Source organism: Tachysurus vachellii, chromosome 18, assembly GCF_030014155.1.
Source record: "Tachysurus vachellii isolate PV-2020 chromosome 18, HZAU_Pvac_v1, whole genome shotgun sequence".
Classification (NCBI taxonomy): domain Eukaryota; kingdom Metazoa; phylum Chordata; class Actinopteri; order Siluriformes; family Bagridae; genus Tachysurus; species Tachysurus vachellii.
In genome coordinates, this window is record NC_083477.1 from 12,287,904 (window position 1) to 12,300,315 (window position 12,412).

The 12,412-nt window shown below is 38.8% G+C and overlaps 2 protein-coding genes across 2 annotated transcripts in view; one reads left to right on the forward strand and one right to left on the reverse strand.

The window, feature by feature from the left end:
- Positions 1-1,154: 1,154 nt before the first annotated feature.
- si:ch211-120g10.1 (E3 ubiquitin-protein ligase TRIM69) lies at positions 1,155-9,079 on the forward strand. Its single transcript, XM_060892681.1, has 10 exons — positions 1,155-1,310; positions 4,171-4,257; positions 4,836-4,934; positions 5,075-5,176; positions 6,175-6,309; positions 6,512-6,649; positions 6,755-6,806; positions 7,527-7,553; positions 8,069-8,095; positions 8,182-9,079. The coding sequence occupies exons 2-10, from the start codon at positions 4,198-4,200 to the stop codon at positions 8,727-8,729; spliced, it is 1,188 nt and encodes a 395-aa protein (XP_060748664.1). The 5' UTR covers positions 1,155-1,310; positions 4,171-4,197; the 3' UTR covers positions 8,730-9,079.
- A 1,094-nt stretch (positions 9,080-10,173) lies between these two features.
- recql5 (RecQ helicase-like 5) overlaps positions 10,174-12,412 on the reverse strand; it is a 33,417-nt gene continuing 31,178 nt past the window's right edge. The window contains exons 18-19 of the mRNA XM_060892074.1: positions 11,643-11,715; positions 10,174-10,683 (exon numbers count right to left, since the gene is read on the reverse strand). Of these exons, the coding sequence (XP_060748057.1) occupies positions 10,544-10,683; positions 11,643-11,715 (213 nt within the window). The 3' untranslated portion in view covers positions 10,174-10,543. The remainder of the gene's footprint in view (positions 10,684-11,642; positions 11,716-12,412) is intronic.

Here is a 12,412-nt window from a genome sequence, read left to right on the forward strand (position 1 = left end):
CCCCGAGGCACGGGGAGAACATGCAAACTCCACACACACAAGGCGGAGGCGGGAATCGAACCCCCAACTGTGGAGGTGTGAGGTCACGTCAACACGTTTCATTTCATCTTCAGCTTACTGTATGTAAATAGTAAAAGTGATCTACATATTTTAATAGAATTAACAAATAATTAGGTAACACTTTACAATAAGGTTCATTAGTTAACATTAGTTAACTACATTAGTTAACATGAACTAATAATGAACTGCATAAAGCATTTATTTATCTTTGTTAATGTTAATGTGAACATTTACTAATACATTATTCAAATCTTGTTAACATTAGTTAATGCACTGTGAACTAACATGAACATAAATACACAAACAGTTGTATTTTTATTGACTAACTTGTCCTCCTTTATTTATTTATTTTAGGGGGTGGTGGTGGTGGTGGTGATGGTTTCCGGGGGTGGGGGGTCTGTTGTTTTCAGAATATTCATTCATTTTCTACCGCTTATCCGAACTACCTCGGGTCACGGGGAGCCTGTGCCTATCTCAGGCATCATCGGGCATCAAGGCAGGATACACACTGGACGGAGTGCCAACCCATCGCAGGGCACACACACACTCTCATTCACTCACACACTCATACACTACGGACAATTTTCCAGAGATGCCAATCAACCTACCATGCATGTCTTTGGACCGGGGGAGGAAACCGGAGTACCCGGAGGAAACCCCCGAGGCACGGGGAGAACATGCAAACTCCACACACACAAGGTGGAGGCGGGAATCGAACCCCCAACCCTGCAGGTGTGAGGCAGGTGTGAATGTGCTAACCACTAAGCCACCGTGCCCCCATGTTTTCAGAATACCTCCCGGAAAATACTTTTTGCAGGTTGGGATGTCTGAAGTCACATATGATTTTTTTTATTTTAAAAACACATATTCTGCTGTATTGTATTACCTTAAGTGAAAAATTAACCAAAAAAATAAATAAATAAAAATTGCTTGTTCACGTGTTTATGGCGTAAACCTTCACTTTGTCGTCATCTTTGCATCCGGAAGTTCCTGAATCATTCACTTCATCCCAAATGACTCGTTACACCCTACACCAGTGCACTACACCACACAACTCTCGTGCACTATAGAGTTCACTATGCTGTCATTCGGAAGTGATGTCGGATTCAGCCGTTTTGGTCTAACGGAGGTTTGTGAATGTAAACAAGGTCAGTTGATTCGGTGCAGCGTGCTGGCGGTCAGGCGCAGCTTCTCCTCGACAGTCTCCTCCTTACTCAGCACACAGTATTAAAAGCTCAACATCTTCACAGGTACGTGTTTTTGTCCAAATACAAGGCAAAAAAATACGTGCAAAAATGACTTGAGTGTTTCAGGTAGTTTTTTTTTTTTTTTTTTTTACCATTTTTATTAATACATAAGGCAGGTACTGCGTTTATATTACAGATATTACGGTATTTACGCGGATGAAATGTGCAGGGAAAAGTACATTTTAGAAATAGGTTAAAAAAAAAAGTGTTGCAATGTCAGTTCAAGGTTATCATCAATATACATGTAGTTATTCAGTGGCGCAGTGTCTGCGTCCTTCCTGTGTGTTCTGTCTGGAAAAGTCTCCTTTAACTGTGTTCAATTGTAACTGTAGGACATTTTAAAGCATCAACAATAACCTGAAAAACAAAATACTCTGCACTTTAATCTGCAGTCGGATCTCTTTTATCTTACAAAGCAATTTTCTTTCTAATGCTTGATGTACTGATTTATAGTAATGCATTTATATAAAGCAAGGGTTTTCTTATGCATATGACTTGTGCATTAGTAAGAGAAATGAACCCTTCTCTTAATTATCCTTCATATACAGCACATTATTATTATTATTATTATTATTATTATTATTATTATTATTATTATTATTATTATTGTACTTCTTTGGATCACAGCATCACTTCAGATAAGTCATTGTGAAATATTTGATCCATCCAAGGTCTGGTGTCCTATTCGTGTGAATCCCTGCTATCCGCCGCATCTCTAAAGAGGACACCGTGGTTATTGAAGATGATTGAATGAATGAATGAGAGATTCTTTACTTTCTAATGGCAGGAGAGAGTAGAAATATGAGAACACCATTCAGGTGATGATATATTTAGTAACGGTTAGCTTTTGGTTCACATCCTTTTACTATTCCAGTAATAATAATCCGGAACAATGTGTCGTTATATAAATATGACGTGACATTTGAACAATATTTCACGGACGGATTTTGACCTGAACAGAATATAAGGGATCGTCTTTCACAGATAAGGCCTTTAGGCTTTGAGAGATTCTGCTGAGTTAATTTTCTGCAGAGTGCCATGCTGGCTCAGCTGGTGTGATGACAGCATGGTCTGCAGTCCCATCTCTGCATTATGCCTTTCCACATCTTTAGATTTGTTAATAACGATGTATCAAAGTCCTTAAAGACGTGAGAGTTTCGCACCGATTTACACAAAGCGACCGTTTACAATAGCGTATGATAGCGAATTTAATAATTGCAGGGGTTCATATTTGTGTCTAAGAGGAAACATTACATTTCCTTGTTAAGTCAAAACTAAAGGTAACTAGATATAGATGACGTCAAATTAAAAGTAAATGAAAATGGTGCATTGTCGTTCATGTTACACAAGTGCTACTGTCCTGAGACTGTGTGTGTATGCTGTGCTGTAGAGCTGTGTACAGGACCCAAGGGAAACCCATCTACACTACAGACAGTTTTAAATTTGTATTGTTTGCAGAATTTTCTTATGAACTTACTTGGTTTTCTTTTCCAAAATCTAATCCAATTAAGCATTTAAAGCAAAGCAAACAGCACCACATGAGTATCCACTATGGTTTCATGTTGAGATTCTTGTGTCATGTTGAGATTGTCTTTTTTCTTTTCTTTCTTTTCCTTTTTGTCTTCATATTTAACTGTCATTCACACGGTCATGAAAGTACAAACCACCCACTCCAATGACTTTTGTGTTGCATGCTGCAGGATTCCAGTATCAGTATGCACACCTCTAATGTGGTGTGTTTTTGTCATTTTATTCTTTTCTATCAAGTAGCCCTTGTCAAATGTACAAAATATAGGGTTAATATTTCAGATTGCTTTTTTCCCCATTTAGCCACACCCACTCAAATGTACTATTATAATATGCAAAACTTACATTTGTACCCGATCGTAGGATTTTGGGCCAGTCTCCTCAACTACTAGTGAGAGTGTGAAACATTGATATAGCGAAACAATATATCTGCCACACATCAATCAGTTCTAAAGAGGCGGAGCTAAGGTATCTTGGTAAGAATTGGATGAGGAGTGCTTGGACCCCACAGATTGCAGCTATATATATATAAAAAATATAAATTATTTTTATTATAAATTATAATTATTATTTGTTTTTGTTTTTTTTTGTTTTTTTCAATAAAACAAATCATTTTTTTGATTTGACCGAATAATAGACCTGACTATAAATTTGAAAACTCACTATATGTATTTGCCTTTTGCATTTATCCAATGCTTTCGCCTGTTCACCCCCCGAATTTCACACTATTGTACGGTACATGACTTTAGGGAGGCCTGGAAATTTGGTCATATGCAATTTAATATTGGGTGCCAGAACATGAATAACTACATCTCTGTAAATCTCTCAAAACAGGAATATTCTTACGTATAAATCAAGTTTAACGACTTACTTCTTCATCCTGATTCTTTATCTTTGGCCAAACATTATTACAATGCAAATTGTTTCGTGCCACCATCAAGATATTGAGCAAGCTAGCATAATATATGACACATATTTTTCACTATATCGAAGCTTCATCATGTTTGGTGCTTAATGAATGAGCCAAATCTTTAAAATGTCCTTGAGCTAAATGATTGAAGGTCGTCACAACCTTTTAATCACCTGTAGTCTATTGTCCTCTTCTGACTGGAACACTGTTAAGTCATTATAAAATCCTAATAATGCAGAGAAATGGCCCTGTAGATTAGTACATTTAATCCAAAATAACCCTAAATTTCAGTCTTATAGGATTGAAATCATTTTGCCTTGTATTATACAAACTAACCACAGCATCACCTTGTAGTAATAAATACTTCTTAATCTGTATTGCTAACATGTGCCAATGATGATAACTGTTGGGTTTAATCGTTTTTAGGGGGATTTTTAGTGCAAACCTGCCAAGATGTTGCACTGTCTCCAGTTCCTCATCGAGCCGGCCAAGAACTTCACAGTGAAGCTTAAGGTGAATCTGAAGAGTTTTGGTATTTTCCTGTAACTCTGCCTCATAAGACTATCATACTATCATAAGACTGCATAAATGTTTTATTTCGTGCACATCATGTCTCATAAAAAAAAGTCTCACTGCAAAGTCTACTGTAGGATCATAAAAGGGCTTGTCATGTTATTAGACATTTAGCAAAAATTAGCATTAGACATAAGCAACCCTGGCTTTAAGAGAGGTTTATGACATGGTTATACAAGCTTATGATGAAAGGATCAAGAAAAATTCTACCTGCACTATGAATTATGTGATGTTCAATTTAGTGAGTAAAATGATTTTTTGCGTTTCTTGATTGATCCCCGGTTTTGGTAGTCATGGTTACCCGGTTCACAAGCTGTGAATCAAGCAAGCAATAATAGGGAAGGCTGAGGGGAAAAGTATGAGCTGCATTACAACTAGGCTCTGAACCGTCGTCCTTGTTTTACCCTCTGCCTGCCTTCTCTGATTAAATCATTCCCCAATGCTTAGCAAGATCAGATTGTTCATTCTTTCATACTTACTCTGGACCTTTCTCATTAGCCTGTATTCTGTATGTACAGGAGTCTCACAAGAAGGCAAAAGATGAGAAGAGGGAGCCTCTGGATGAGTGCCAAGAATTTATTGTGAACCTGGCCAAGGACCTGAGCAGAGTCTGCCAGGTAGAATAATGTCAAAACAAATTCATCATCTACACCCTGGTCCAAGGTTATAATGCATACTGAGAATAAGAATGATCCCTCAGAGGAAACTGTGTAAAGACTGCTCTTAATGCTTCTTTCCTGTCTCGTTTCGGATGCAGATGTCTGAGGTGCTGGAGCACATCACCAGCTGCGAGGATGTTTGGCCTACATTGTCCTGTAGGGCTTTTATTCTGGAGTGGGCATCTCTGCTGGAGAGCAAGGTAGAGGATTACAAACCACCTTACACATGCATGTTAGGTTTTAGTGGACTCCTTCTCTAAGTATGTATGCATTATATACACTCTATGTAGCCAAACGTCTATGGACACCTGGACATTTTAGCCTTGGGTGCTTGTTGAACATCCCATTCCAGATTTATTCCCCGTAAGCTCCATTCTTCTGAGAAGGCTTTCCACTAGATTTTGGTGGAGATTAAAGTTCATTCAGTACTAGAACTAGAGCATTCGTGAGTGTTGGGCAAGGAAGCTTAGGGTGCAGTCCCCTAAAGAAAACAATAAAGTTCTTCCATATCAACCTCGTCTGTTTATCAAGTGTTGTGCTTTGTGCACAGGGGCATTGTCATGCTGGAGAAGGTTTGGACATCTTGGTTCCAGTGAAGAGATATTCTTCTAGACATGTTAGACTATCATGTGCTTCCATATAGAGGTTGTCTAACCTCTGGATTCATGCCTCTGGCTTGTTCATGACAGATTGAATCAATTCTATCCTAAAAGCTGCTTATTATGATGCATGTGATGATCAGGTTTTCACATACTTTTGGCCATATGGTGTATTTAAGTGCAGGTTTAAGCAATGATTTTGAAACGTGACAACTAAACTGGCAAATTTAACCAAAACCTTTTCCCTCCATGCTTTATTGTCCTCAGCACTGTGTAGAGAGACAAAAGCAAAATATTCAGAATGTCATTATTTAAAAAGGAAATCCACATGTTCACTTGAAATATATCTAATCACATTGAATCCTGTTTATTTCTGCAAGAGGTAACACTTTAGTGTTAATACTGACTCAGTTTGGCAATGATTCTGATCATTTTTACTACCGTGTGTATGAAAATGGGAACAAAATATCGACTGTATGAATGTAATCATTTATATGAATAATTGACTAGTTTGTATTAAGGTCTTGTAACCTAAGTCATATAATCAATCAGTTCTTGCCAATACAGAGATATGAACTATTAGAAATGTGCTCTGGCAGAAAAGGCCACTGCAGACTGATGGCTGGCCAGAGAAAAGCGACTGGAAGGAACTGGCTTTGAGCAGCGAGCAGGATATAGAGAGTGCGAAAAGGCTCATCATGACCTGGATCAAGGATCTGAGGGCTCAGCCAGAGGTAAAGCCAAATAAACAGCAGGGCTAAATTAAATACAAGCAAAACTTCCCATTGTATTACTGTATTACTATCCAGCCAAGCTTTGAAAATGGTAACTCTTCACAAGAACCCTTGAAATGTCTTCACAGATTTTGAAGCCATTCTTGTGGTGTAGTAGCTGCAGGTCAGTAGACATGCTTCTTCTCTCTGTTGCTCCCTGCAGCAGAGCGTGTGTCCCGGTGAGCAGGTGGTGATGGTGCTGGAGGATCTAGAGAAGCAGTGGCGGCGAGGCCGTGTTCCGACTCTGCAGACTGCCGTGGAGCTCATATTCTGGACACTACTCACAAAAGAGCTGAACAAGGTGAGGAACTTGCGGCCAAAGACTCCGCTAAACATAGAGTTCTCGAGAGCTCAAGAAGATTAAAGCCGTCTGAAAGTTTGGTGATTTGAGGTGTGTACATTACAGGAGAATATTCCAAAGCAGTGGCTCATCTGGAAGCAGAAGAGTCAGAAAATTGGTAAGTCTTTTTTTAGTAATCTTATCCATGCTACATTTTCCTCTTTCTTGCACTGAGCTTTGATGCAGAGCAGTAATGCAGCAGAGATGTGATTTGTTCTGCATATTTTCGTCTGTCGCAATCATGCAAGTGCTTCCGTAGTCTGATGGCTTTAAACTGAGAGGCTCAGGAGGAGCTTTTTCCCCTCAAGGCCATCACACTCCTCAATACAGACTCTCTGTGTCTCTGCACTCCACCGACAACACACACACTGCAGTTTGTACTGTTACTGGTACTAAACGTAGCACAATGCACATTTCTAATTTACATCACATTCTAAACAAATATTCTATTTATTTCTTATGTTTCTAGTTTATTTATATGCACAGTCTACGTAGGAGGCTTTTAATTCACTGCAAGTTATCTACAGTATATAATTTACATGCGACAAATCTGTGGCCTGAGAAAGATTTGTCGCATGTAAATTATATACTGCAAGTTATCTACAGTATATAATTTACATGCGACAAATCTGTGGCCTGAGAAAGATTTGTTTACTCAGTACATATGTAGCTTTACACACATTTCAGCCTTCATTCTTTAACTTTGCTTTTTTATATAGGGGAAACAAGCGAATACAAGCGATTCGAAAGGATGAAGTCGCACCAATAGGTGTGGAAATGCCTTTACAGGTTGTGTATATTGTCACTTGTTCTGAAATAGTTTTCTTTTGATTTTCAGGTGCTATTCCTTACATTCCTCAGTCTGGTAAGTCTTTTGATCGCTAATACATTTTCACCATTCTTTTTCCACACACAGAGCGACAAATCGACTGAAGATCATTCGTTTTCACAAAGAGCTGCTGTCTTTAGCGACCTGGCATAGTGCAGAATACGTTATCTTTATGTAACTAGGAGCGACTTGGTTCTGCGACACCAGTGGGAGTGAAGATCTTAGAGCGGAAGTGATTCACACGCTGCTGCTCCTTCATCATCTGTTATATGATGCACATATACAGTACACTGTTGAATTTTATATACAAACGCCAAATCTCCTTCTAGAATCTAGCGGCAATAAAACTGATACTTAATGCTAGTTGCACCACCCACTGATAACCTTTGATACTATAGCAACCAGTAGTTGGATCACATTTTTGTACATTGTACAGCTACCGGTAACTTAAAGCGTTAAAATCTCTCTCTGCCTGCATGAACGTAGCTTTACATGTGTGGTTGATTTAACTATGTGATGATGTATAACTGTTTTTCCCCCCAACGTATCAGTATGGGATTGGATTTGCGATGCTGCAGGTTAGTTATCAACATATTCATAATATATGTACAGATTTGTATGAGAAATTTGAATGACTTATACAAGTGCGTCACTTCTACCACAGTGGAGGTGACCATGGACCAGGACACAGCGAACCCAGATCTTCTGATTTCAGCTGACAAGAAGCGCATGCGCTGTGGCTTCGAGCGTCAAGATGTTCCCAATTACCACCAGCGCTTCGATGGCTGGTGGTGCACCGTGGGCACTGAGGGCTTCGGGATGGGGCGCCGATACTGGGAAGTCAATGTTGGAGATATGGACTGGAGGCTAGGTGTAGCTAAAGAGTCCGCTCTGCGCAAGGGATTCAAGTCACTCAACACCAACACGGGTTACCTGACCTTGCGGCTGGAGCGAGGCATCGAGTTGAAGGCCCTCACTGTGCCCTTCACGGCACTCCCTGAGTCCCTCATCCCACGCAAGGTCGGAGTCTACCTGGATTACGAGCACGGGCAGCTGTCCTTCTATGACACTGAGCGCCGCTCGCACATCTACACGTACAACGAGCGATTTGACGAGAAGCTCTTTCCGCTCTTTGGTACGGTAGAGATTGTCAGTGACCTGGTGATCAGATCCCCTGGGGACAGGGGTAACTGCCTGTGCCTGTGGGGCTGAGGGTCCTCAATCCAAACCTGAGCTAGAGTTTTCAAAATTATATCACCCTTCTATCATCCCCCTCCCCCTGACCGTATTCAGTGGATGGGAAACAAGTGGTCACTAGTGAATGAACGAAGTCCTTAGCTCTATTACGCTCTATATAGCTTTGACCACTCAGTAAACAATCTGTTGCTGCTGCTTCTGTATTACTTGCTGTAGTACTACCTGCACCTTATTAGAAAGCAATCTGCGCACTTTCATGTATTTATGAAATTATTATATATCTGTGATTTGTGAAATAGTATTCCAGCCATAAAAAAATGCACTTTCTGTGAATAAGAAGTCTGAATAAACTTACTTATGCTCAAGCCACTTGCTGTTGTAATGATTAAACTCACACTCGCGCATAACCTCGGTGCAGCTCAATGAGCCAGGGTTCGACCTTGAGTTCTTCATGCTTAAGGTACACACCAAACCTGGACAGTTGAATAATATAAAAAAAACTTCCCAGTTTCAATCTTTCTGTGCCAACTGTAGCCTCAGAAAACTCAGAAAGCTGTTGCAACTCATCCACCTCAAGGTTCTGAGATGATTTTATGCTCACCATGGATGTAAAAAGTGGTTACTGTTAGCAAAAAAAAAAAAAAAAAAAAAAAAAGTCTGAATATTCTCCCAGATTTCTATCATCCACTCAGTCCCTCGCTGGACATTTGTTTCCACACAATTCTGTACCAACTCTAGCTGTGTGTAAAAATCCCAGAACGGCACTAACGAAATCCACTGAGGTTGTGTTTCTTTCCCATGCTGATTTACTTGAGCTCTTAAAGGTGGGGTTCAAGATGTTTGAAAGCCAATGTTGACATCTGAAATCACCAAAACAAACACGCCCCTAACCCAAATGGGTGTCACCCCTGTTTTGATAGGAACCTCCTGGGGCAGCTGACCGAGGGGGTATTTTTTATCAATAAATGAACTCAATGAGTAATACTATAGTAATACGAATGTGTTTTTGCAGCACTGTGTGTTGTACCGTGAAAGGTTTATCTCCGTTTCATGTGGAAGACGACGTTCAACACCTAGAACCCGAGGCAGAGATAACGGCAGGAATCCGCCCTTTCAATGTTTAAATTGCTTTCTGCTAATGTCAGACGTACACTGAACACGCTGCATATTGAGAAGACACGCCCCTTTCTGCTAATTGGCTACACGTTTTTGTTTTTTCAGCCCGACTCAGTTTTCTGAAGCATTTTTCAAACATCGTGCACCGCACCTTTAACCTGCATCATTTAATGCTTTGTGCTGCTTCCACATAACTGTCTGATTGAATAACTCCATGAAGGTCACCTACATGCTAAATAAAGTGCATGGTGAATGTAAATGTACATTATCACAAGTCATAACAGTCATACTAAAAAGTTCACTGTAGCTCACTGGAACTACATATTATTTATTTACTCTTTTACATGGAAGTCAATCAGGAATCATATCTCTTCCCTTTATAATGAGTGACCACAGGAAACAAACACCACCCATTTTATTTAAAGCAAAGAAAATGAAAGAAATTGTTGTTTCATCTTTGTAAAATGTCTGAACCTTGTTCAGAAATTCCCCTGTACTTAGCAGCGTCTAAAGTAGCAGCTAGGAGCTAAAGCTACATCACAGTAATCACCTGCCATTAAAGTGCACTAGTAGGAGCAAATAAGGGCCAGATGCTGAAATATGTTGCCTTCATAATAGCAGCAGCCTCTGCTATGTCCCTGAGAGAGGTAGCCTGAGGTGGGGTTTGGGGGTGGTGGTGGTGGGGTATTGGGAGTAGCATAAAGCAGGAAGCTCTATCTGTCCTCCTGTACTGCAGTTCTGCTTGCTGCATCGGGTTTGGCGAAGTCTTGCAGGTGTTTCCAGTCTGTCTCGTTTTCGCAGCGCTGGACGCTGCTGAAGAGCCTCTTGATTAAACTCTTCGCCTCCATTTTCACTGAGGAGACAAACATCGCTCGTAAGTTCATCATCAGACACAAAAACTGACCTCAGCCTCAATATCTACATATATTCTTTAAGCTACATAAGAGTCTTAATATTGCTTTAGTTCAGCTTTGGGATGTTTCATCAGTGCCAGACAACACTGACAATTTAAAAGAGAGGAATAATTGGTGCAAAACAATAAAAGTATAAATAAATAAATAAATAAATAAATAAATAAATAAATAAAAAAGAAAAAGAAAACAAATAAGTAAATAAATAAATGTAGATATAAAAATTATGTATTTATTTATATATTAATAATATATATTATATTATATATTTATATATTTTTTTTAAATTAAAATAATCTTTTTTTTTTATTAAATATGCACTTTCAATTTTATTTAAACAATTTTTTTTCCAAACATTAAAAATGTTCCTAAATGGTTTAAAACTTTTGTGTGTATGACGTTCGCTAGAATAACTTGGTTAAGATTCGCCTGTAGAGAAAACCAGCACCTAAGCCTTTTTCTGTAACGCCTACTAGGGCTGGAGAATTCGAACCACTTTCAGGAGGATGTCCTCCTTTCTATTCTCATTCTTGTTCTCTCTTTACAATTCAAGCTATGGCAATACCATCCACATCAATGGCCAGGCCACAGCCTCTGGGCAGACGTTTTTTGATACTCAGAAATTCAAGATGCCAATCAATCTTCACCCCTGACACACTAACCACAAAAACAGGGCTGTGTGTTACAGGCATTTGATCATTACAGAACATTTTTCTCCTTCTCTTTCCTTTGCCTATTCGCAATTCGCAATAAATTACAATTTAATTTCAAAGATTCTCTGAAATGATGTAAATATAGTTATTGTTTAAATAAAATCTTACATTTCTTCAACTGAAAATATGGATAATGACATTTTTCTCCTTCTCTTCTATTGCATTGTGTGGTTATCTGTGCATCTCACCTTTGACTCGATCCTTAGCTTTTCCTTCTACAAGCAGATGAGAGAGGAAGCGTGCAAATGACTTGAACAGGTCCTACAGACAAAAAGAATAATCCTGAGCCTTTTATTTGGTGTCTGTTTCTGCCTCTATGTTGACTTTACATTTATATCTATATCTATATCTATCTATATCTATAACATGCTGTACATATGTATACATCTATACCTACAGTATATATTACATGCTGTACATATGTTTACATCTATACCTACAGTATATATTACATGCTGTACATATGTTTACATCTATACCTACAGTATATATTACATGCTGTACATATGTTTACATCTATACCTACAGTATATATTACATGCTGTACATATGTTTACATCTATACCTACAGTATATATTACATGCTGTACATATGTTTACATCTATACCTACAGTATATATTACATGCTGTACATATGTTTACATCTATACCTACAGTATATATTACATGCTGTACATATGTTTACATCTATACCTACAGTATATATTACATGCTGTACATATGCTACATATTTATCTGCACTTGTCTATTTGCACAATTGCTACTCCTTGTACTTCTGGTTGATGCCAAACTGCATTTCGTGGCTGTATCTGTGCTATGCAATGACAATAAAGTTCTATCTTTCTTTCTTTCTGTCTGTGTCTAGAAATGACATCTAGAAATGAGATTTAAGCACTTATGTACGTCGCTCTGGATAAGGGCGTCTGCCAAATGCTGTAAATGTAAATGTATAAAGAG

Coding starts and splice junctions, on each gene's coding strand:
- si:ch211-120g10.1 (XM_060892681.1), top strand. CDS start 4,198: ATGTTGCACTGTCTCCAGTTCCTCATCGAGCCGGCCAAGAACTTCACA. Junction 5,177..6,174: donor CATCTCTGCTGGAGAGCAAG/GTAGAGGATTAC, acceptor GTGCTCTGGCAG/AAAAGGCCACTGCAGACTGA. Junction 6,310..6,511: donor ATCTGAGGGCTCAGCCAGAG/GTAAAGCCAAAT, acceptor TGCTCCCTGCAG/CAGAGCGTGTGTCCCGGTGA.